A 26,083-nucleotide genomic window follows, 5' to 3' on the forward strand; every position below is an offset into this window, starting at 1 on the left:
GCTGGAGCTAAATTATTTATCGCTTTTCAAAGTCTCTTGTGTGTTTAAATATCAAAACTACCAAGATTCTTTTCTGAGTAAAAGATTTACTAGCTTTACTTCAGCTATTTGATACCACATATTGTATTGATTCTGTGGCTTCTTGTGGACCTTTTCTCCCAGCAATCTCGAAGCATGCTTTGAATTTAAAACTAATCGACTCCTCAATCTGAGCCATTTCCCTTAATTTCATTAATTAATCAGTCAAGGCAATATCAGTATTGTAAGCATTAATGCTAAGATACTTAAAGAATAAACTGAATTTTTTATATATGTAGTTATTCTGCCAGCCTGATGGCTGCAGATTGAAAAACAACAACTTGTATTTATATAGCACTTTCATGCATTAAAATGTCCCAAGGCACATCACAGGCGCATTAGAAAACAAGATTTGGCACCAAACCACACAAGGCAATATTAAGGCAGAAGGCCAAAAGCTTGGTCAAAGAGATAGATTTTAAGGAGAATTTTAAAAGATGAAAGAGAGGTAGAAAGATAGAGAGGTGAGTGGTTTAGGGAAGGAATTCTAGAGCTTAGGGCCTAGACAGCGGAAGACACGGCCATCAGCAATGGAACGATTAAAATCGGGGATGCGCAAAAAGCCAGAATGAGAGGGGCACCGATATCTCAGAGGGTTGTGGGGCTGGAGGAGGATACAGAGATATGGAGAGGTGAGGCCATGGAGGAATTTGAAAACAAGGATGAAATTTTTTTTTAAAATCGAGGCATTGCTTGACCGAGAGCCAATGTAGCACATTGAGCACAGGGCTGATGGGGTGAACGGGACTTGGTGTAAGTAAGGATATGGGCAGCAGAGTTTTGGATGACCTCAAGTTTACAGCGGGTAAAATTTGGGATGCTGCCCAGGAGTGTGTTTGAATAATCAAGACTAAAGGTAACAAATGGATGAGTGCTTCAGCAGCAGATGAGCTGAGGCAAGGGAGGAGTTGCGGAGTTGTGCAATGTTAAGGATATTAATTGTGTATTAGTTGTTTAATTATCTACAGGTGGGGGGTGTTAACTGGGCTCTTACTTGAGCAAAGGAGACTCTTATAGAGACTGGTGGAGGGTTTGAGTGAGAAGCTACCTATTTGTAATCATTTTACTCTGTACAATACATGTGAAACTGAGTAAAGATAGGCTCCAGCATTATCCTTCCATAACAATCTTTCTGGAGTTTAACAATGGAGTTGGAAATAAGCTATATTAGTGATGGTGCAGGTAAGTGGTAGGAAGCTTATCTTGGGGCCAAATATGGCACCAAGGTTGTGAACAGTCTGGTTCAGCCTTACAGAGTTGCCAGGGAGAGTGATGGAGTCAGAGTCGATAGTGAAGGAACAGAGTTCGTAACAAGGGTGAAAGACAGAAGCATTCTCTTTACATTATTTACAGTGTTGGACACATAAGCTGTAGAAGGGCTCTCTGTTTAAACTAAACATATCAGTTAGACCAAACAGAACAAAACTTTTATTATCCCATAAGATACCAATCTTAATTTGTATGAATTGTTGTAAAGCTCTACTGCTTCTGCAAGGGCAGCATTAGTGTATTCTATTCATTACTTTGCAAGAACCACTGTTGGGAAAAAATAAATGTGTCCTACATAATCTTTTGAAGCCTCTAAAAGTCCTCTATTCAACATACTTAATATTGTTTCTTTTTGTTTCAAATGCTCCTCGATGTGTGGTTCATTCACATTATACGTTCTGTTATGTTTCGTGCCTCAAGCAGAGAGAAACTAGACTCACGATTACTGTGTGTGGGCTTTGTACAGATGGTTGGCTTGATCACTTTTGGAACCATTGACCCCCTCAGCGTTGACTGACACAACAGTGAGCAGCCTTACAAGCACAGCACTGAGCAATCAATCATTGAGCAATCAAGCACAATATATTCTCCCCTTCGTAGACTAAGCAGTTTATTTTGAATTAAACCTTCATAAGCATCAAACTGGTACATATTGAGTCATTTCTTCAAGTCTCTTTGGTCCTCTAGGTACACAAATAATCTTTGAGATATGGAGGTCTCCTATAATGGCATTGAGATTGATGTGGTTGTGGTTCAGCGCAAACATCTTGATGGGCATCAACATCATATCGCCAATCAGTAAAAGGAAATGTATCCTCATAGTCACGATCATCAAAATCTCCAGGTCTGCTCGCAATCAAGCGTCTCGTGTTCCACTTGGTGTTGTCTTCTGACAGATAAGTGTTGGTATGAGCATCCGTTTGATCTGCTTAGGCTGCGATAGGGATGACGTGAGCTTGTGGTTGCGGTTTGGACATTTGATGCAAACTCAATCTCTGACTGTGAATCATGGTTTCCTTGTGCACTTTCCTTTATTGGAGTACACCTTTGCCTTGTCGCTTCATCATTTCTCTGCTTTCACTCTGACATTCGCGTTGGATGGAAATGACAGTTGAAGAATGGTCAGCGGGGTGCGAATGTTGCAATTAATCATAAGTTTGGCCAGCGTCTCTCCGGTCTGAGAATGTGGGGTTGATCGATATGTGCAAAGTAGGATATGAATGGATTTTTCTCCTCCAACATGTGGGCTCTCAAACTGTCCTTGATCACCCTGTTGAAATGTTCAACGCCACCATTCGATTGTGGGTTATATCGCAATGTCAGATGGTGGTGAATTCTGTAGCTTGCTTGGAACTCCATGAACTGACTGAAAACAAACTGAGTTCTGTTGTTCGTAGTGATAGTCTTCTGCAAACCCCACTTTGTAAACAACTTGTCAAGAATGTCAATGACCAAAGTGGTAGTTATGGAATTTGTTGTAGCGATTTCTGGCCACTTGCTAATTAGATTATGATCAACAAGCAAAAAACGTTAATTGCCAGGGGCTGCATGCACTTCTCCAAAAATATCTACTTGGAGTTGTTGCCATGGTTTTGTTGGCCATGGGGTCAGTTGTAGAGGTGGGAGACATGGTTTAACAGATTTTTCACTGAGTGTACATACTGAGCAGTTTCCATGCAGTGATCTATTGCTGGTCACCAGACTGCTTCACCTTAATGACACCTGGATGTCCTTTATGGGCAAGATGCAGCATCTATTGGTGTAGCGCGAGTTCCACATGTGATACAGTTGTCATCAAACAGTGCAAGCTCATTGCGTACTCTGTAGACTCCTCTCGCCTCTCAAGATTTGTGGTCATATGCAAAATCACCACGACTATGTAGTCTTTGATGTCGCAAGTCGCTTCACTGTCTCTAATGCTGTCGTCGACAGTGCAGAGGGTGAACTTCCTACCAAAGAGATACATGTGCCAATGTTCACAAGCGTAGATAAAAGCAAAATACTGCAGATGCTGGAAATCTGAAATAAAACAAAGTGCTGGAAATACTCAGCAGGTCTGGTAGCATCTGTGGGGAGTGAAGCGAAGACAATGTTTCAGGTCAGTGATCTTTCATCAGACCCCACCCCTACTTTACTTGCTTAAAACCCATTACATTTCACAAGTGTAGTAGCAGGCTAGTGCTTCCAGATCTCCAGTGCAGTATTTGCGTTCAGTTAGCGACCACAGTTGTGATGCATAGAAGATCGGTCGTTCGCTTTCTGCAATGTACAGTGAGAGTACAGTCCCTATTGTATTTCCTGATATGTCTGTTGTGACATACATTTCCACACGTGGGTTGAAATGTGTGAGGACTGGTGGAGATGCTATCTTCACCTTTAACGTGTCAAACTCTGTTTTCTGTGCAATCATCCATTCCCATTGTGTACATTTGTGCAGTAACCTTCGAAGAGGCTCTGCGATCTCCACATACTGGGGCACAAATTTGTGATAAGTTAGTGATGCTGAGGAATGATGCTAACTCCTTTGTGTTAGATGGGGTGGGAAGCTCATGAATGGCTTTGACGTTGTCGTACATAGGCTTTACTCCAGCCACTGTCACTTTGTATGCAAGAAAGTCAATCTTGGATGTTACGAATGTGCATTTGTCCTTGTTGTGAAAGTTAAGCGAGCACTGTGGATAACCGCTGATCGTGATCTGCTTTGTCCGTTCTATGGATGACAATGTCGTTGAGAAGGTTGATCGTCCCCTCAATGTCTGACAAGACTGAAGAGACAATCTTCTGGAACACATTAAGTGCTGAACTTAGTCCATAGGGCATTTTGCGGTACTGAAACACACCGTCATGTGTAGTTGTCAGATTCGCTCCACTCGTGGTATCTGAAGATAACACCAACGCATATTGAGCTTTGTGAAGACTGTGGAGTCATAAAATGATGCCGACAATTCTTAGATCATAGGGAGTGGGTACTTGTCTGGAATAATTGCTTTGTTGACCGATTTAAAGGTCAATGTATTGTCTAAGTTCTCAGTTTTTGTGTTGCACAATGACTAGGTTCGGTATCCATGGGATGAATGGATTTGCTCAATGATACCGTCTGCTTCCAGTCTTTTCAGCTCCTGAGACACTTCATGGCGGATTGCAAATGGCAATCATTTCAAATTTTGCGAAACAGGCTAAATTAACGTCGACGGCAGGAGAATGACAGTATCCCTTAATCTCCCCAAATCCACTGAATGAGAAAGGATACTGTTGAGCATTGTCTGTATCATTGATCACATTAATGTGTGCTATGGTGGGGTCTGCACGTTTGAAGCCAACCTTATCAAACAAGACTACCCCCATAAGCCTCCTGTCTTTGGATACAAAGAACGCAAACTTGTCTAGATTGACATTTTTGTAGCGCACTGGAACTGTGATTGTTCCGAAGACTGGGATAATTGAGTTAACGTAAGCTTGAAGAGTGTCTGTCGCAGTAGTGAGAGAAAATTACGAAAAATAACAGTAGAGGTCTTCACTCAATATGGAAACTCTCACACCCACATGAATGAGAAGCAACACTGAAATGCCTGCAATTGTGATTGTGCAATTGACACCCGTACATGGGACCAGTCACTTTACTATCTGCGATAGTATGCACATACCGTTTTGCACTCTCAGGAATAGGTTCCTCCACTTGTTGAACTGACCAAGTTTTTTCTTCGACCTACATACCTTTGCGAAGTGATTCATCTTTGAGCATGACATGCACTTTTTCCCTCATCCCAGACATGGTGTTTTGAATCCATGGGTACCCCCACAATGTGGACATGTTTTTGAGGGTGCCTGACTGTGATGGGGCAAGTGTTGATGAGCTTGCTGAGGCCTCTTTGTCCATAACTCTTGCACTTGACCCGATTGGACAAGCTGTGCTGGCGACCCTGAGCAAAAGGGTGTATTTTTTGTGTAACATCTTTGAATCTAACATGCCGGATTCGATTTGGATAGCCAAGGTCATGGCTTTTCCCAAAGTCAAACCATCATCCTCCTTGAGTGGGTGTTCCCTAATTCATGGGATTTAAGTGTTTTCAATTTGTTGGTCAGGAATTAGTTCATTAGTTCGTGTACCAAATTTGCATGTAGAAGCCAACTGACATATTGTTTTATGGCCTCACCATTTCCCTGGCATCTCTGGTGGAACATGTATCGTTCAATCGTCAAACTTTTCTTCGGGTCGAAGTATTTCTCGAGAACATTCACCATTTTATCGAATGTTGACATATCATTCGCTACCTGCTCGAATACACACTGGCCCTCTGCTCCAAGGCAATGCACGAGTATCACTGTCTTGCGGGTTGCTGCTACATTCCTACTTTCCAAACCTGCAGCGAGCAAGTTGGTTTCAAACCCAGAAATCCATCTCTCACATGGAATGGGAGGATCTCCTGGTGATGACAGGAAAGGCGCTGGTGCTGGTAAGTTTAAATTACTCGCCATCCACGTCGGCAGATTTTATGTTTTGTACCTCAAGCATAAAGGAACTAGACTCACTGGGCTAGAGACAGGAATGGAGGCCACCTAATAGCCATTTAAGGGCCTCCCTATCTCCACCTCCGATTTGTGGAGGACAGAGGGGCCCACTGCTGCGGGGAGAGGCCTGGCAGTCTCCAAGCCAGGTCGGGGGAATACCTCCTCTGGGTGGATATCCAGGACCTCCAGAGGGGCTCCACCCCACCCCAGCAGTGATCGACAACCCTCACCCCACCCTCACTAACCCTTCCGCCCCCCGCCCCTCCCCACCCTGTCAGAGCCTGCCTGAATGGCCCCAGAGACCCCGACCCCACTCACCTCTCCCGGCATCTCCAATGTCCTCAATGCTGCAGCACCTCCTGCAGTACCAGAAGTCACTACTGCTCCCAGTGGCACAGCCGGTACTACAGAAGTGCTGGCCTTCCGATTGGCCAGCAGCCCTGGAGGTGGGAGCTCATCCCTTAAAGGTATTGCATCCCTGACAGTGGGCAGTTAACTGCCTGCCCGCTGTGGAATTGCAACAAGGATCTGAAACAGGGCCAAGACAGGGTCTCTCCACACCTTCTGGCCTGCCGCCAGGACCCCCATCACAAAAATAGAATGTGTGTGTGTAGGCTTCTATTTAGATGGCTGCCCAGATCAGTCTTAGTTTCACTTTTGAAACTACACCCCCTCAGGGTTGACTGACGAGACAGTGAACATGTCTTACAAACACAGCACAGAGCAATCAATCACTGAGCAATCAAACACAACACATTCCACTCTGCATTCAAGGGAATGTAATGTTGCAATCATATTACAGAAATCATTGTTCCATATACTCCTGGCAGCAGGTCAGAACTATGTCATAAATGCTTGATGCTTCTTTTATTTTGCTCAACCATCTATATGAAGATAAACAGATTTTTATTTCCATTTCTCACCTCTCGCCTTCATTGCATCCCTCTCCATCTGACATTCTGAACCATGAACTTTGCCACAGTACAATCAGCTGATGATATTTGTCCTTTCACTAAGGTGGAACATTCCACTCACTATTCTGTAGTTCATAGAGCAAGTGAACCAAATCTTCGAAGTGGGCTTCAATGCTCTTCTATTCTGGAAACTTATAAATTTCTTTTTGAAAAATATAGACCGTAAACTTCAAATAGCACAACTGTAAATGAAGTGAATGCTTGGAATTCTAATTCTCTGTAGGTGCCTAATTACAGATACAACTTAGTATATCAAGCATTAGAAAAGTAAATAAATAGTGTCATGGTCCTGTTGTTTTTTTGTCGGGAAATATGCGGTGTGCCTTTAAGGCTGTAAGAGATCAGTACTTTAAGGTGGCAAGCCTCAGAAGTTACCAAGTGAAAGTACATCTTGGTTGCTCTGGATACAACCATAGAGAGGGAGAACAAGCCAGCTTCAGGAATTACCGGAAAGTGCATTTTGGTTGCCCTGAATACAACCATTCAGAAACAGAGAACAGGATATACAATGTTGCTGTTTAACTTTGAAACTAGCTGAAAAAACTGGCTTTGGAGAAACAGTTTGAGACACAGACTGTTCTGAAGGAAATGGAGAGATCTCTTAGTCAATTTAAACTGTTAACATTTTAGAATTTTGAGAAGTAAAAATAAAGTCAGATTGATTGTTTTGAAAGTGGTTGCGAATTGTTGATCTGCTGTGGTCATCGCTGGAAAGCAGAAGAGTTTGAAGCTTCAAATATTGAACGGCCTATCGATGAACTGTTTTCCTTTCCTCATCGGACTCTGGAAGATTGAAAGTGGACTTTTAATCAGAGGACTGTTCATCAGGAAGCGTAAATCTGCAAGGACTTAACTATTATTTCTATTTTTAGATATTGGTTTATCTTAGTAGAGTTTAAGGTTTTTTTAGTTTCTCTAATAAACAGTTAATTTGTTAATATGGAAAGATACCTGGTTTGGTTCACCTCATTTGGGGGGCTTACTAGATTATTCAACTCGCTGTGTCTTTCTTTGATTTGGGAAAGCTTAAAGTGATATGTTATGCGACCTGTGGAGTGACGGGACTGAATTGATAGTGTGTTGCTCCCACCACGATCAGAATCATATATTTTGATTGGGGGCTTTGTCTTGAGCAGTTGTGTCATAACAATAGGACCTTTGTGATTACTGTTAGCTAGGGCATTGAATGCTGGCATAATTTACTGATCAATAATGTTAAAATGTAAACTTATGACGGAACACTAACATTATTGGATTTTTAATTAAATGCAGTAAGGCCCCACCTGATAAGGTTTTTGGCACTGTCAGGATCTTGTGCCATCACTGCTCCAACAACAGATCCTAGTTTTGCATTTTCGGAAACATCCATCACATAAGAGGGCACTGAGAACATTGGAGGCTCATCCACATCCCCAACAATAATTTTCAGAGTAGCAGTGTCCTTGAATGGGCCCAGGTTCCAAAAGCGAGGATCAATGTGAGTGTTTTCTCCTTCTATCTTTATCGTATACACTTTCTTCTTTTCATAGTTTAGTGGCTGAATGAATGAAAAGACCACAGAGATAAGTCACTTGTTAACAGTCCATTTGACAAAACACAATCATACATTTCAATTTTACAAAAATAAAACAATCACCTTTTTCAGAATAATAACTCCTTCCCTGGTATCTTTGTCTGTGGAAATGGTGAAGACCCCAAAACCATCTCCATCAATGATACTGTATGTCATGTCTGCATTCACTCCAATGTCAGGATCAGTTGCCTTAATCTTACCTACAGCTGTGCCCACTGTGGCCGACTCAGGTACATACAGCTGGTAATGTTCTGCGAATAAATGAAGGAGAGGTAGAAAGAAAATGATAATTTAAAACATCGCATATCAGGATTAATGTAAAGATAATCTCTGACAAAGTATAATTACACATACAAAACTGCTAGTAAATTAAGCTAATATGATGAAGTATGGCGACTTTCTAAGGCTGATGTCAGATTCATCAGGAATCATCCTGCAATCCCAGGGGAATGGTTTCCTTTGAGGTAAGTCAGGTGGAAGTGGAAGGTAGGTCTGGGATACTCACAGCCAAAGATGTGTGAAGGGATAACCAGGGTAGAGGAGGCTAGGAGAAGCAGTCATCACTCGAGTTAAAGGCACCACTCTCGATCACAGCTACCTCTTTATTCCATTGATAAATATACAAAACATACGTGTAATTTCATTATTCCTCCAGGACCACAAGGAACCTACCAAACATGTAATCAAATGACCGCTTATCGCAAGCCTCTTCTGGGTCACCATTTATGAGACCCCTGCCTGCCTGTGACAGATAAGTTCCGCATGGCTGAAAACCCGGGGGTTAAAGTGTCAGGGCCTGGAACACTGCTTTGTTCCACTGGGCGAGCAGCATTAAACTCTTCATAGCTACTTGTTCATATTAAATGTATGTTCATGGATATTTGTCAATGTAATAAATATTAAAGAAAATCCAACTCAAATATGGTGACTATATGGGACTTAAAGTTACAGCACAATGAGCCTTTTGTTCAACTTTCTTAATCAATATCCTACCAGCACTTCATGTTGCAATGACCAGCAAACATGATTATGGAATTGCTAGACTCTCCAGCATACAATGAGGAAAGTGAAATGTTAAACAGTCATAGGATTTCAAACCAAAAATTACAGATAACATGGGCAGAGTGCACACTGCTTCAGGAAGCAAGTCTAAATTTGATTGCTATGAGTTTTGATGAAGGGTCATCAACCTGAAACATTAACTCTGTTTCTCTCTCCACAGATGCTGCCAGACCTGCTGAGTATTTCCAGCATTTTCTATTTTTATTTCAGATTTCCAGTTTTTGTTTTGATTGATTTATTTTCTGATGTCAAAACTGCCTTTTGACTTTGAAAGGTTAAATTTTTCGAAAACATTCTGAGAGGTTTCTTCTTGCACCATAGAGGGAAGACTTACTCTGGCCCGCAAATGTAACAACATGGTGAATGCATTTTAAGAAAAAGGTTTAGGAGGTATATACAGAGCAATACAAGCTATTCTTTTCAAATTGGATGAAAGTAGTCAGAAGGAGTCTCTAGTTTCAATCAGGCATGTAGGTTCAGATATCTACATCGGCAGAGCTAATGGTTTGATGGAGAGGTCATGAAAGTCAAATAACAGTCAAGAAATCACTTATCCTCTATGAGGAGTAAGGTAAACCATTACTTTCTGGCCAGGGAGAAGAACCATTGCAAAAGAGGGTCACAACAGGTAACCATTGCAAAAAATAGCAATCTGCGAGTAAATGCACTCTGAGTGAAACCAGTAAAGATAAGTGTGGTCAAAGAGTAAAGAAAGATTAATAAGCAACAGTGAAACCACAGTATGTGAGTTTAGTTCAGAAAACAAATTAGTATAGGCAAGAACAGTGAGTGCAGAGAGCAAGTGAAACCAGTTAAGGTGCAATTTGCGTGGAAAAAGTAAACAAAGTATAATTGATTGTAGCAATCTGCAGTGCAAAGTACTAAGTGAATGGGGTTACTATGGATAGGGATCAGGATGAATGCGGACAGGGAGGTGGAGAACTACAGATACCAGCAGTGGAGAATGAAATGCCTGTGATAGAAAATGGGGCCCTTAATCCAGGTGATAACTGTATTGGCCTGACAAGGGCTAAATGTGAAAAGGAGAACTAGATATGGAGTTTCAGTAATTAAGCAATTAATATTAGATTACAGAAGGATTTAAAGAAAGAAGAGTATAAATACTGTTAGATACTGGTGGGAGAGGGAGTACAGGTGGATACTGCAATGAATATATTTTGCAACTAGATGTTTTGTAAAGAAGGTTGAAATTACAATCGCCATTTATCTGCAAACATTTAATGATAAATTCTTCATTCTCACACTCTCAGTGGGGATTGCGTTGACAAGAAGTGTGGATACAGGTTTAGTGCGACAGCCTTGTAGTCCTATCTCCAATCCATACTCCCTTCAAGTGGGACCAAGACATCAAGTAATTTACTCTTCAATAAGCTCTCAGCAGATTTCTCTCAGTGTTGATTTAATGCTGATGTTAAACACGTGTATAACCTGCTCCATATTTTATTTTATAATGCTCCTCTGAAGCATCTTGGGACTTTTTCCTACCCTAAAGGTGCTATATGAATTCAGGTTGTTGTTGTTGGATCACAATGATACAGCTAGAAAGAGAAGAATATTGATGCACACAACAGGATCTGATAGTCCTGATCATATCCCACTTTACATAGAAAACATAGAAACATAGAAAAGAGGAGCAGGAGTAGGCCACTCGGCCCTTCGGGCCTGCTCCGCCATTCATTATGATCATGGTTGATCATCCAACTCAGTAACCTGTTCCCACTTTCTCCCCATCCTCTTTGATCCCTTTAGACCCAAGAACGATATCTAACTCCTACTTGAAAACATACAATGTTTTGGCCTCAACTGCTTTCTGTGGTAGAGAATTCCACAGGCTCACCACTCTCTGGGTGAAGAAATTTCTCCTCATCTCAGTCCTGAAAGGTTTACCCCGTATCCTTAGACTATGACACCTGGTTCTGGACTCCCCCACCATCGGGAACATCCTTCCTGCATCTACCCTGTCAAGTCCTGTCAGAATTTTATAGAGTTCTATGAGATCCCCCCTCACTCTTCTGAACTCCAGCGAATATAATCCAAACCGACTCAATCTCTCTTCATACGTCAGTCCCGCCATCCCAGGAATCAGTCTGGTAAACCTTCGCTGCACTCCCTCTATAGCAAGAACAACCTTCCTCAGATAAGGAGACCAAAACTGCACACAATATTCCAGGTGTGGCCTCACCAAGGCCCTGTATAATTGCAGCAAGACATCTCTGCTCCTGTACTCGAATCCTCTCGCTATGAAGGCAAACATACGATTTTCCTCTTTTACCGCCTGTTGGACCTGCATGCTTACCTTCAGTGACTGGTGTATCAGAACACCCAGGTCTCGCTGCATATTCCCCTCTCAGTTCAGATAATAATCTGCCTTCCTGTTTTTGCTACCAAAGTGGATAACCTCACATTTCTCCACATTATACTGCATCTGCCATGCAATAGCCCACTCACTCAACTTGTCCAAATCACCCTGAAGCCTCTCTGTATCCTCCTCACAACTCACCCTCCCACCCAGTTTTGTGTCATCTGCAAATTTGGAGATATTACATTTAGTTCCCTCATCTAAATCATTAATATATATTGTGAATAGCTGGGGTCCTAGCACCGATCCCTGCGGTACCCCACTAGTCACTGCCTGCCATTCGGAAAAAGACCCAATTATCCCTACTCTTGTTTTCTGTCCGCCAACCAATTTTCTATCCATCGCAATACACTACCCCCAATCCCATGCACTTTAATTTTGCATACTAATCTCTTATTTGGGACTTTGTCGAAAGCCTTCTGAAAGTCCAAATAAACCACATCCACTGGCTCCCCTTCTTCAACTCTACTAGTTACATCCTCGAAGAATTCGAGTAGATTTGTCAAGAATAATTTCCCATTCCTAAATCCATGCTGACTCTGTCCGATTCTACCACTGTTCTCTAAGTGGTCTGCTACAAAATCTTTGATAATGGACTCTAGAATTTTCCCCACTACTGATGTCAGGCTGACTGGTCTATAATTCCCTGCTTTCTCTCTACCTCCCTTTTTAAATAGTGGGGTTACATTAGCTACCTTCCAATCTGTAGGAATTGTTCCAGAGTCTATAGAATCTTGGAAGATGACCACAAATGCATCCACTATTTCTAGGGCTACTTCCTTAAGTATTCTGGGATACAGACCATCAGGCCCTGGAGATTTATCGGCCTTCAATCCCATCAATTTCCCCAATGCCATTTCTCTTCTAATACTGATTTCCTTCAGTTCCTCTCTCTCACTAAGCCCTGTGTTCTCCAACATTTCTGGTATGATATTTGTGTCCTTTGTGAAGACAGAACCAAAGTATGCATTTAGTTGGTCAGCCATTTTTTTGTTCCCATAATAAATTCCCCTGTTTCTGACTGTAAGGGACCTATATTTGTCTTCACCAATCTTTTTCTCTTCACATACCTATAGAAACTTTTACAGTCAGTATTTACGTTCCCCGCAAACTTGCTCTCGTACTCTATTTTCCCCTTCTTAATCAATCCCTTGGTCCTCCTTTGCTGAATTCTAAACTGCTCCCAATCCTCAGGTCTGTTGTTTTTTCTGCCTCTTCCTTGGATCTAATGCTATCTCTAATTCCCCTTGTAAGCCATGGTTTGGCTACCTTTCCCGTTTTACTTTTGCGCCAGACAGGGATAAACAATTGTTGCAGTTCATCCATGCACTCTTTAAATGTTTGCCATTGCCTATCCACCATCATCCCTTTAAGTAATGATTCCCAATTCGTCATAGCCAACTCATGCCTCATACCTTCGTAGCTTCCTTTTCTAAGATTCAGGACCCTAGTCTCAGAATCAATTACATCACTCTCCACCTTCATAAAGAATTTAGTTTTTTAGTTTTAGTTTTAGAGATACAGCACTGAAACAGGCCCTTTGGCCCACTGAGTCTGTGCCGACCATCAGCCACCCACTTCTACTAATCCTACACTAATTCCATATTCCTACCACATCCCCACCTGTCCCTATATTTCCCTACCACCTACCTATACTAGGGGCAATTGTTAATGGCCAATTTACCTATCAACCTGCAAGTCTTTGGCATGTGGAGCACCCGGAGGAAACCCACGCAGACACAGGGAGAACTTGCAAACTCCACACAGGCAGTACCCAGAATTGAACCCGGGTCGCTGGAGCTGTGAGGCTGCGGTGCTAACCACTGCGCCACTGTGCCACCCAAATCTATCGTATTATGGTAGCTCATCCCCAAGGGGTCTCTTACCACTAGATTGTCAATTATTCCTCTCTCATTACACAATACCCAGTCTCGGATGGCCTGTTCTCTAATTGGTTCCTCAACGTATTGGTTCAGAAAATCGTCCCGTATACACTCCAAGAATTCCTCCTCTATGGTATTGTGACTAATTTGATTTGTCCAATCTATATGCAGATTAAAGTGACCCATAAATACAGATGTTCCTTTATCGCCTGCATCTCTAATTTCCTGTTTAATGCCATTCCAAACATCACCACTACAATTTGGGGGTCCCACTAGCCCCCACTAATGTTTTTTGCCCCTTAGTGTTTCTCAGCTCTACCCATACAGATTCCATATCGTCAGAGCTAATGGCTGGAATTTTACAGTGGGCAGTCGGGAAGCGGACTCAGACGTAAATGTCGGTGCCGAACCCGCTTCCGCCCAGCCTTGGGATCCGTCCCGTATTTTCAGATCCCCAGGCTTTAATTGGCCCGAGGCGAGACTTCCACCCACTTGAGGGCCGGCAGCTCTTAGTCTCAGCAGCGCCACTAGGAGCGATGACCACTGCTGGGATTGCAGCCCAGCCAACCGGGGAGGATACCAAGGAGCCAGGACTGAAGGTAACTTTGGGTTGCCTCACCAGGGGAATCGGTCGTGCCCTGGTGAGGCTAGGGTGGTCGTTTGGGGGGAAGGGGGGGTGTCTTGGATCCCGGGGTTGGGTTGGGAAGCGGGGGTGGCACTCAATCAGGCACCCTGTGCCCGCTTGCCAGGCCCCCCACCCCCAGGGTGCGGAAAGGCCGTCAGCTATAGCTGTGGAGGCAGGCGAGGGCCCTTAAGTGGCCGTTAAGTGGCCACTTAAGGGTCTTGATTGGCCTTGGGTGGGTCAGCTACTTCTCACACCCCGCTGGACCTCCGTAAACTTGGTCGGAGGCGAAAGTGGGCCGGTTAGGCCTCCCGGAGCCTGCCGCTCAATTTTACGCCGCCCCCACGCCACCATCCGACCCACTGGGGTGGCGTAAAATTCCGGCCAATATCTTTCCTCACTCTTGCGTTAATTTTCTCTTTAACCAGCAATGTAACTCCACCGCCTTTTACTTTTTTTCTGTCCTTCCAAAATACTGAATACCCCTGGATGTTCATTTCCCATCCCTGGTCACCTTGCTGCCATGTCTCTGTAATCCCGACTATATCATACCCGTTTGCATCTATTTGCGCGATTAATTGATCCACTTTATTGTGAATGCTCCGTGCGTTAAAGCACAAAGCCTTAAGGCTTGTCTTTTTAACATTACTTGTCCCCATCCCACTATTTTTCACTGTGGCTCTGTTTGATTCTGGCCCTTGATTTCTCTGCCTATCACTTTTCTTATTCCCCTTACTGTCTTTTGTTCTCGTCTTTGGTCCCCCCTTCTCTGACTCCTTGCAAAGGTTCCCATCCCCCTGCCATTTTAGTTTAAACCCTCCTCAACCACTCCAGCAAATAGTCCCCCTAGGACATCATTCCTGCTCCTGCCCAGGTGTAACCCGTCCAGTTTGTACTGGTCCCACCTCCCCCAGAACCGGTTCCAATGTCCCAGGAATCTAAAACCCTCCTCCTCACACCATCTCTTCAGCTTCGTATTCATCTGATATATTCTGCTATTTCTACTCTGACTAGCACGTGACACTGGTAGTAATCCTGAGATCACTACCTTTGAGTTCCTACTTTTCAACTTACTTCCTAGCTCCCTATATTCTGCTTTTAGAACCTCATCCTTTTTTTTTTACCTATGTTGTTTGTACCAATGTGTACCACAACCACTGGCTGTTCACCCTCCCCCTTCAGAATGTCCTGTAACCACTCTGAGACATCCTTGACCCTAGCACCAGGGAAGCAACATACCATCCTAGAATCTCTTTTGCAGCCATAGAAATGCATATCTATTCCTCTTACAATTGAATCCCCTATAACTATTGCATTCCCACACTTCTAACTCCTCCCTTGTGCAGCAGAGCCAGACGTGGTGCAACGAATTGGGCTGTTGCTGCTTTCCCTTGAGAGGCCATTCTCCCCAACAGTATCCAAAGCAGTATATCTGTTTTGCAGGGGAATAGCCACAGGAGATTCCTGCACTGCCTGCCTAGTACTCTTGCTCTGCCTGGTGGTCACCCATTCCTCTCCTGCCTGTGGGGTCTGAGACTGTGGTGTGACCACCTCGCTTTATGTGCTATCCACGATACTTTCCACTTCGTGGATGCTCCACAGTGTCCCCAGCTGCCGCTCCAGCTCCGAAACCTGGACTTCCAGGAGCTGCAGCTGGAGACACCTCCTGCACAGATGCCGGTCCTGGGCACTGGAAATGTCCCCGGCTTCCGACATGGAGCACAAGGCCCACACCACAGCTTTGAGCTCTCCTGCCATGACTTAACCCTTTAAATTAAACCTTTTGGAAGATCTTAATATCAAATAATATCAATTACTCTAGGGCCCTTCTTCCCTGGTCCTCATTACTACAGAACTCCCGAAAAAAACACTACTATATGAAAAAGAAATGTAAACCTTTCTTACCTTACTTACCCAGCTATTTAGAGCTATTCCCTAACAGCAGTGACTCACCAACCAATCACCTTGCAGCTTTCCTGTGATGTCACTGTTGGTTTTTTTTCTTTTTTTCAGAACTCCAGCGTGCTGGAAGAGGTCCGACTGCTCTCCCACAGGTCCGACTGCTCTCTGCTCTTGAAGGCCCCGAGCCCCGTGCTGAATCCAAGCTTTAACTCTTATCCTCCTCCCATTACCCCACATTCAGACAATGTTGAGTTGCTTTTAAGAGGGGAAATTTACTTCAGCCTCAGTCTGTGGTGTAAACTCTCCATTTGCAACAACAACTTAACCAAATCTACCAGTATCAGTGGAATGTTTTTTGTTGTGAGAAGGCAGAGCTTTGTACACTGCTTTTGACAGGGATTAGATTTTCTTCTTTAAATGAGCTTGCCCAGTAAAGAGGCCCAACTGCTAATGTATCTGCCTATCAAGGTCACATGCAGCAGGAAATCAGAGACTGCAGAAATAAAGTGCACTCTACAATGCACGAACGCCATTGAGATAAACTGTAATTTTAGAATATGTAGCATATTGAATAAAATCTGATACATACTTTGTGGGAACCTGGGAGGATTGTCATTAGCATCGGTTAGAGTTATATTAATAGTTGTAGAGCCCGACAGCCCTCCTATCTGTCCGGCCATATCTTTGGCTTGAATGACGACAGAATACTTTTCTCTTGCTTCCCTGTCCATGTTGGGTAAGGCTGTTCTGATGATTCCTGCAAGATATAGAAAAGAAAATCAATATTTCAATGTCCACAGAATAATAACAGCTCATTTTGTGCAGGAACACCACTCCACAGAATTCTGCAGCAAGATTACCTTTCCCTGAATTCCTCTAGGAAATAGGTCTCCATCAAAAAAAATCAGTATTGCATGCATTAATGTATTATAGATAAAATACAAGCAATACATAGTTCTTAAAACAGATCAGAGTTAAATCTACCTTGAACTTGGTTAATGCTGAAGCAAAGTAAAAGCATTTGACCAATTTGACTTCCATTACATTATTTTGCCTCATCAGTGGTTCCTGTTTCAGCATTTTAAACTTTAATTAACCATAGTTAACAGCAGATAGAATTGCAATGGACCAAATCACTTTTCCTTTAATCTTATGAAATATTGAAATCTAGGTAAGAACTGTAAATGATTCACAATATAATTAAAATACCCTATTCACAATGTTAATGTACAATGTGATTCATATTTATTTTTTCCCTTACTCTGCCTAAAGACAACCTTTCAATATCTCATTTTTTGCAATTACACTTCACTAAAGTCTTTTATATCAACAACTTCTGACAGTATAGTAACAGTAAAGTTGACTTTGATTCTAACTCAAGTGCAACTTTTACTAATGAATACTTTTTGTGAATAATAGATTTAGCACATAACTTATTAAAGTACTGTGATAAACAAAGTGAACAGGATGTTTAATTATTATGCTAAGTCAAAGGACTATAAAGTGAAAGAGGTATAGCCTTGTCCAGTGCCTCGTCCTGGCAGGGCCACCTCGAGAGCATTGTGTTGAGAGAAGAGCCATGAAGATGTTTCCTGACGTCAGAGAATTGAGTCATGAGGAGAGATGGAAGAAACTGTAGGCTTTTCGCCTTTGAAAGAAGGAAAGGACCTTCGAGAAATCTACAAGATATTAACTACACAGCTAAGGTTAATCCAAAGCGCTGCAAGTTAAAATACCAGAAAAAGAGACACAGGTTAAAACTAGTTAAAGGGATGTTTGCGACACACAGAAGAGAATTAACAGTTGCAATGGTCTTCCAGATAGGGTCATGAAGGAAAAAAACCTTGGACTCAATCAGTTAGATATCAGGGAGGGGATCTTTTATCATTATGGGTGAACTACAATGAAATCGCTTTATCTGTATCGCTTTTTTGTGATCTTGTACATACACACATTGTAAAGAAAATCACTGTAAAGGCCTGCTCGGGTCTGCAAATAAAACTTGACCCAAGCCCGACAGAACCACATCCGACCCTGAGCCGGCCCGAGTCCTTTCATTTTTTCCCACGCCCGGCCCGACCTGACCCGACCATCAGTTAACTACCTTCTGTTTTTCACTTTGTTGCTTATCTGCACAAGCTTAAAATAACTGTAACAAAACTACCTTTAAAGTCCAAAAAGTATATTAATATTGGAGCTACTTACCGGAGGTGGTGATAGAGTGTGTACGACCCGAACCAAGCCCGAATGCTGAACCCGGACGCGCGACCCAACCCGAACCCGACACATGTTGTTGGGTCCCGTTGGGTAGCCAGCCTTTAAATCACTGTACAATTCAGCAATAGTATCAGGGAAGGTTGGAGTGGACAAATCACGCAAGCCACATAGTTTCTCGATGATTCCACATGAGGTTCAACTATTGGAGTTGCTGACTGGATCATTTAAATTTCTTTCAAAAATGCCTTCGTAGATTGAAATCAGCTTAACTGTCCATTTTATTCAAAGATTAATGGCTTCCCAGATGAGCACTATCCTATTATTAACAACACACATAAAACTGTTGTGATAATTATTCTGTTAATAGTCGTTTGGAAGTACAGAACTTGAGTATTGCTGAAAATAGAGAGATGGGGCTGAATTTTATCAGTGCGCTGCTCCACAATATTACACACGGGGGCTCATTTAAATGGAGAGGGTGGAGCAGCCGCCCCTAATAACATAGAAGGAGCGGCCGCTGCTAATATCCAGTGGGGCCTTCTCGGTGTCGTGGGTCATGGTGGGCTGCTCCGGCTAGCATTTTACGGGCCTCCCCGCCATGACCCATGGCATTGAGGGACTGGTAAAATTCAGCCTATGTTGTCGAAGCTTTTCATCTTGCACTCATCAGGACAATCTGAAAGAATACCAATGTAAGGGAAAACAACCACGTTATACTGTACGAGAAGAAAGTGCTGATTGGTTGGCAAGTGAACTCTGATTGGTAGAGGCATTGCCATGGAGAATGCAATAGTTTATGGTGACCGACAGTTAACTGCCAAGCTTTGTTTGAAATTTAAACCAGGCAGCTTGACTCCGATTGGTCAAGGCATTGCCCTGAAGAATGAATCAGCGACTGGCTATCACTTATTTTGTTTAGCTGAAACAGGCGCAATGTTTGTACATATTCTTTCTGTTTGCAAAGAACAGGGCCCTGTGTATTAATATATGTAGCTTCCAATACACACAAATATGTCACACTGCGAGCCCTACTGACAATCTTAAATTGGTTGTCAGCATAATTCTTAGCACACTGAGGATTATTTAGCAAAAATCACATCTCATGTTGGACACTGTATTTTGAGTTTTGCAAGCACGGACTGGTTGAGTACGGCCTGTACCTTGCCCATTGTGAACAGAGGAAGGGACATGTTGTTTGATAAAATCCGCCAGTCTTTGAGACGTGCGGCCTATATATCTAGCATCACACTGGCATTGAAATTTATATATCACATTACTCATTTGTGTGATAGGCAGGACATCTTTTTGGCTTGACGGCAGCATCCTGTTAGTGGCGAACACCACACGTGTTGCTACTGCATAGTAGCTTCACCTGTTGCTCAAATTTTTGAGATACATTAACCTTATAGGGTAATTTGAGGTAGACTGGGCACTTTTCAGGGCTGAAAATGATGGCCTTAGGCCCGTTCAAGTTTGCGCGATATGCAGCGAGGAATGATCTGATCAGGGTAGCCGTTGTTACGCAGGGTGTCTTTGATTTACCCTATTTCAGCATCAAGCTTGCATGGTGAGCAAATGGCTCGGGCCCTATTTACAAGGTTGCCGATGAGGCCAATCTTATAGCGTGTGGAACTGTCAGAATCCCAACGCGTGTATTGACCAGTGAAGATAGGTCTGCAGTAGAGCGTGGTAGAGAAGCCCTTAGCAGATTTCTCAACCAATCAGCACTCTTTTCCCATACAGTATAAAGTTGTTGTTTTCCCTTAGTGGTATTCTTGTGTATTGTCCTGATGAGTGCAAGATGAAAAGCTTCAACAACATGTCTCTATTTTCAGCAATACTCAATTATTATGTTATTATACCTGTTATCTGCCTGGAATTGTAAGGGTTATGACAATTCTTCTGGAATGTGTTGCTGAAAAGACACCTTGGTCGGCAGACTGCTGGAGATTTACTGAGTCAGCTGTTTTGCAGTGTCATTGCACATTTCTTCCAGAATCACTAAAGGTGATTCAGTAATGTCATTCATCCTGGATTGTCAACTTTTTAATTAATTTCAGCATCTTAATGCCTAAATCATGTGTCGGAATAGAACAATGAGGCTTATTTGACAATCAGCTCTTCAAAACATTAGGGATAGCAATAAACACAGATGTAACAGGTTCAGTTGACAGTAAGGGCATGCATAGAGTGGAGACTGCACCTGAGTGCAACATAGATGAGTGCTAATTCGAGCACCTATGGGCCAAGCGCTAGAAAATGGAATTAGAATAGATAGGTGCTTGATGGCCGGCACAGATACGATGGGCCGAAGGGCCTGCTTCTGTGCTGTAAACTCTATGACTCTATGACTTGTAAATGGGAAGGATGTCTGTCTCTGTCCGTGGGAGACTGTTCAAATCTGCAAATCAGAGTGTTTGCCAGTTCCAAGATTCTGAATACAACATTCAGGTGTAAATGGGCAGCAATGCCACCATTGACTAATGGGGAGAAAGAGTATGCTTCCCAAAATAGGGATAAGGAAAAGACACGGAAACATGGAGAGACAGATTGGCAAGGGTGATTGAAAGCTTTACAAAACGGGTTTTCAGTAGAATTTTAGAGGTGGAGAAACAGATGAGTTTAGGAACAGAGTTACATAGACTAGTGCCAAGGTGACAGAAGGCTCTGCCATTAATGCCGTACACAGGGAGGGTGCAAGGGTGCACTGCATATCAGAATTAGGGGATCTGTTCATGAGAGCGGATAAAAGGCTGGAGGAAGGTGCAGAAATAGGGCAATGTGAAGTGGTGGATTAATTTGGAAACAAGGATATGAACTTCAAATTCAATGGGCTAGGGGTCAGGGAGCCTCTGACGACGGTAATCAGGGGCTCAGAACCTAGTGTAGGATTGGATATTACCACATTTAGAATGGATGGGAGAAGGAGGCAAGGAGTCCAGTAATAAATATATGGATATTCACATTTCCACAAGCTTAGAATCAGTGTTGATAGTAAGCTTGCAGGTTTGCGGTGGTGGGGGGGGGTGGTGGCTGTACCTGATTTGTGGGTGGTGAGGGGGTTGCTGTGCCAGGTTTGGCTGTGGGGGGTGGGGGTAGGAGGGCTGTGCCAGGTTTGGCAGTGGGGGGCTGTGCCAGGTTTATTGAGCTTGTTTGTTGGCCTTCTCTTGATTGGCACTAGACTGGTTGACGCATCTCCATGGAACACAAGGTTGTCAGCACCTGTGAGACAGACTTGAAAATGTGTCTGTTGTTTTCAGGAGAAAATCCAAAAAAAAAGGGTTCACGTCAGCTGCTGTGGGATGAATGTTGTCTCCACTTACATATTGCAAGAGTCAGCTCACAAAGAAACGGCCACAATCAGGAGCTGGAAAATTCATATGAGGATTGATTTTTAACTCAGGGTGGGATCCAGAAGCCAGAAGAAGAAGAGAGCAAGGCACAGCCACTTTTAAAGCCGGGCCTTATTTTAATATTTGGTTTCTGTCTCTCGCCTGAAGCCATAATTATAATTACTACTTCCTGAGCCTCAATTCCAGATACCTGAATGTATTAACCTGTTCCCAGAGTCTGGATGCTCAGGGTTACCTCAACACAACGTGATTATGTGACCTTGTTCCTTGTACATGGGAATACAAGTAACAAACAATATCATCACTAGAACTCCGAGGGAATTCTCAACACTTTGCGATTTGAAGTGTTTGTTGAAGCAAACACTGATGTACATCAATGCTTTGGCAGTGCTGCATTGTGAAGTATCACCTGTATGGAGGAGCAAATCATATCCTTCTGCGCCATTCAGACTAACATTAAGAATCATACAGAATGGGAATATGAATCGCAGCAAGTACAAGATTGATATTTATTGAAGAGTTTCCTCAACAAAAACAGTTCTTGCGCCTGATAATTTGTTTCTTTCAGTTTTCAAAAACCCATCAACAATGATTAGAAGTTACACCTGTCTGTCAATCACTCAGGTACCTCCATGTCTGACAGACCTGATACAAGGATAAAAGCCATCAGATTAGAAAATGGGTCCTATTTCAATCTGATCACAGAACATTCATGCAATAGTAGCCCTGACATTGCTTCTCAATCAGTCTGGCCATCGTGCCAATGAATAGATCCCGCAGTTCCTTTTATTTCTTCCAATTATTATTTGTTTGAGCATTTTTGGTTCTCATCAAATGGTAACAATCCAGAAGAACTTACATATTTATATTATTATGAGAGCTTCCATTTTTCTGTTAAATTTTGAGAATTTCTTATTTAAAACTGAAAAGGAATCTGTGGACGTGTTTTTATTTCAAGGGTTACTGAGAGTTTTGAATTGTAAACAGTTACTGGAAGGCACCTGTATTCAATAATTACCCAGCAGGGGTTATTTTTGACTAGGGAAGATGTTTACAGAGAAGTGACAGGTCAAGATTTATAGAGGTCAGGAGGCTTGACTTCTGGATTGTTTATGGTTTCGCTTTGGCCAGTGAGTTGGGATATGGACAATGGTTTGAAAAGACAGTTGGAGAAAACTTGCCAAGAAGAACAAACCACCCCAACTCAGTCTGTTCCAGCAGTTTGGAAAAAGCCTGCTAGTTTTCCATCTCTTAAGCAGCTGAAAAACAAGTGTAAGAAACATATTGAAACTGTGGCTGCATTCCTCCTGCAAGGCCTGTGTCCGAAACCTCTGTTGCTGCATTTCCTGGAAACCTACCCAAACTGATCTTCAACGTCGCCTGAAAAGAACTGTTTTAGGAAGATCCCAGTGACAGCTGTATATACGCATTTGGGACGCCAAACCAAAACAAAGGACTTCTTTCCAGATCTTCTTTTTCTTCTACAATAATTAGCAAGTATTTATCCCAAGTGTTGTTTTGTCTGGTTTTTTTTGCAATAGATCTCTACAACAAAAATCCTTTTAATTTTTCCAGTTAATCGGTGTATGTGTGTGTGTGTGTGAGTGTGAGTGGTTAAGGTAAAAAGGGAACTTTTATATTTCAATCTGTGTGTTTATGCTTTACTTCATTACTGGTTATGACTTGTTTTATAATAAACTGATAATTTTGTTGTTTATTAAAGAAACTTGGTTGGTGTGTTTTATTCTGGGATAAAAATAGAGTATAATTGACCATATCGGTAAGTGGGAAAAAAATTTAATATATGTTCTGACCCGTGGAGAAGTGGAACTAGAATAAACAGTGCACTCCTCCCACCTCAGTTGTAACAATTCCTAACACACAATAACATAATAAAATCACATCAAAGTCAATAAATACAACAAAATATGAAAAGAGAAAAAGTTGTTTGTCCCACCAAGTCCAATTGCTTGTACAACCCAAGCAAAACCTGTGCTATCATGAACTCTGCCTCACGTAATAAACCTTTTGCTGAAGGTAAATAACCTGAGGGACAATAAACACTTTGAAAGATAAGAAACCAAGTTCTGTGAAATCTCTCCCTGAACCTAGAAGGTAATGAACTGAAAATCCATTAAAACAGTCTAATATTATTCAAATAGCTTCTGATATGTCTTCCGTTTTCCTCAACCAAGGATTCCCCCGCCCGCCCCCCCCCCCATTGTGGTTGACAGGGCCCTCAACTGTGTCCAGCCTATTTCCAACACCTGTGCCCTCACCCCTTCCCCTCCCTTCTAGAACTGTGACAGGGTTCCCCTTGTCCTCACTTTCCACCCCACCAGCCTCCACATCCAGAGGATCATCCTCCGCCATTTCTGCCATGTCCAGCATGATGCCACTACCAAATGCATCTTCCCCTCCCCTCCCATCAGCATTCCAAAGGAATTGTTTCCTCCGTGACACCCTGGTCCACTTCTCCATTACCCGTGATACCTCGTCCCTTTCCCACGGCACCTTCCCCTGCAATCGCAGGAGGTGTAATACCTGCCCCTTTACCTCCTCTCTCCTCACTATCCCAGGCCCCAAACACTCCTTTCAGGTGAAGCAGTGATTTACTTGTACTTCTTTCAATGTAGTATACTGTATTCGCTGCTCACAACGTGGTCTCCTCTACATTGGGGAGACCAAATGCAGACTGGGTGACCGCCTTGCGGAACACCTCCGCTCAGTCCGAAAACATGACCCCAAGCTTCCTGTCGCTTGCAATTTCAACACTCCCCCCTGCTCTCATGCTCATATCTCTGTCCTGGGCTTGCTGCAGTGTTCCAGTGAACATCAACGCAAGCTCGAGGAACAGCATCTCATTTATCAATTAGGCACACTACAGCCTGCCGGACTGAACATTGAGTTCAATAATTTCAGAGCATGACTGGCCACCCTTTTTTATTTTTATTTTTATTTTTTATTTTTATTTTTATTTTATTTTATTTCAGTTTGTTTCATCATTCAATTTTTTTTTTAAACCATGTGCCTGCCCACTGTTTTTTCATGTTTGTGCTTTTGGCTTTCTCTTTGGCTTCCTTGTCTCAAGAGACAATGGGTAAGCGCCTGGAGGTGGTCAGTGGTGTGTGAAGCAGCGCCTGGAGTGGCTATAAAGGCCAATTCTGGAGTGACAGGCTCCTCCACAGGTGCTGCAGAAAAAATTGGTTGTCGGGGCTGTTACACAGTTGACTCTCCCCTTGCGCTTCTGTCTTGTTTCCTGCCAACTGCTAAGTCTCTTCGACTCGCCACGCTTTAGCCCCTCCTTTATGGTTGCCCGCCAGCTCTAGCGATCGCTGGCAACTGACTCCCACGACTTGTGATCAATGTCACAGGACTTCATGTCGCATTTGCAGACGTCTTTAAAGCGGAGACATGGACGGCCGGTGGGTCTGGTACCAGTGACGAGCTCGCTGTACAATGTGTCCTTGGGGATCCTGCCATCTTCCATGCAGCTCACATGGCCAAGCCATCTCAGGTGCCGCTGGCTTAGTAGGGTGTATATGCTGGGGATGTTGGCCACCTCGAGGACTTCTATGTTGGAGATACGGTCCTGCCACCTGATGCCAAGGATTCTCCGGAAGCAGCGAAGATGGAATGAATTGAGACATCTCTCTTGGCTGACGTACGTTGTCCAGGCCTCGCTGCCGTAGAGCAAGGTACTGAGGACACAGGCTTGATACACTCGGACTTTTGTGTTCTGTGTCAGTGTGCCATTTTCCCACACTCTCTTGACCAGTCTGGACATAGCAGAGGAAGCCTTTCCCATGCGCTTGTTTAATTCTGCATCGAGAGACAGGTTACTGGTGATACTTGAGCCGAGGTAGGTGAACTCTTGAACTACTTCCAGAGTGTGGTCACCGATATTGATGGATGGAGCATTACTGACGTCCTGTCCCATGATGTTCGTTTTCTTGAGGCTGATGGTTAGGCCAAATTCATTGCAGACAGCCGCAAACCTGTCGATGAGTCTCTGCAGACACGCTTCAGTGTGAGATGTCAGTGCTTTTGGCTAGGGCTTTCATTATTCTGCACTAACGCTTTGTCTTTCACCACACCATTAACACACTTTTTGCCTTTGCCTTTGCCCCATGACCTCCTTGTCAGTTATTCTCTGTGACTCTCTGTCCAATCAACATCTTCTCATTTGTTCTCTTTTGCCCCACCCCCGCTTTATTTGCTTAAAACTTATTACATTTTTAACCTTTGATAGTTCTGATGA

At 43.1% G+C, this 26,083-nt stretch overlaps 1 protein-coding gene across 3 annotated transcripts in view; it reads right to left on the reverse strand.

The window, feature by feature from the left end:
* Nucleotides 1-26,083, reverse strand: part of LOC137379102 (cadherin-18-like) — a 226,941-nt gene that overhangs the window by 37,894 nt on the left and 162,964 nt on the right. For 2 of the 3 annotated variants that reach the window (XM_068049797.1, XM_068049807.1), the window contains 3 exons: nucleotides 16,842-17,009; nucleotides 8,467-8,654; nucleotides 8,114-8,367 (listed from right to left, as the gene is read on the reverse strand). In XM_068049797.1, coding sequence (XP_067905898.1) covers nucleotides 8,114-8,367; nucleotides 8,467-8,654; nucleotides 16,842-17,009 — 610 coding nt within the window. The remainder of the gene's footprint in view (nucleotides 1-8,113; nucleotides 8,368-8,466; nucleotides 8,655-16,841; nucleotides 17,010-26,083) is intronic. The other variant, XM_068049786.1, reaches the window with a different exon arrangement.

Source organism: Heterodontus francisci, chromosome 2 (assembly GCF_036365525.1).
Source record: "Heterodontus francisci isolate sHetFra1 chromosome 2, sHetFra1.hap1, whole genome shotgun sequence".
In the NCBI taxonomy this organism is placed as follows: domain Eukaryota; kingdom Metazoa; phylum Chordata; class Chondrichthyes; order Heterodontiformes; family Heterodontidae; genus Heterodontus; species Heterodontus francisci.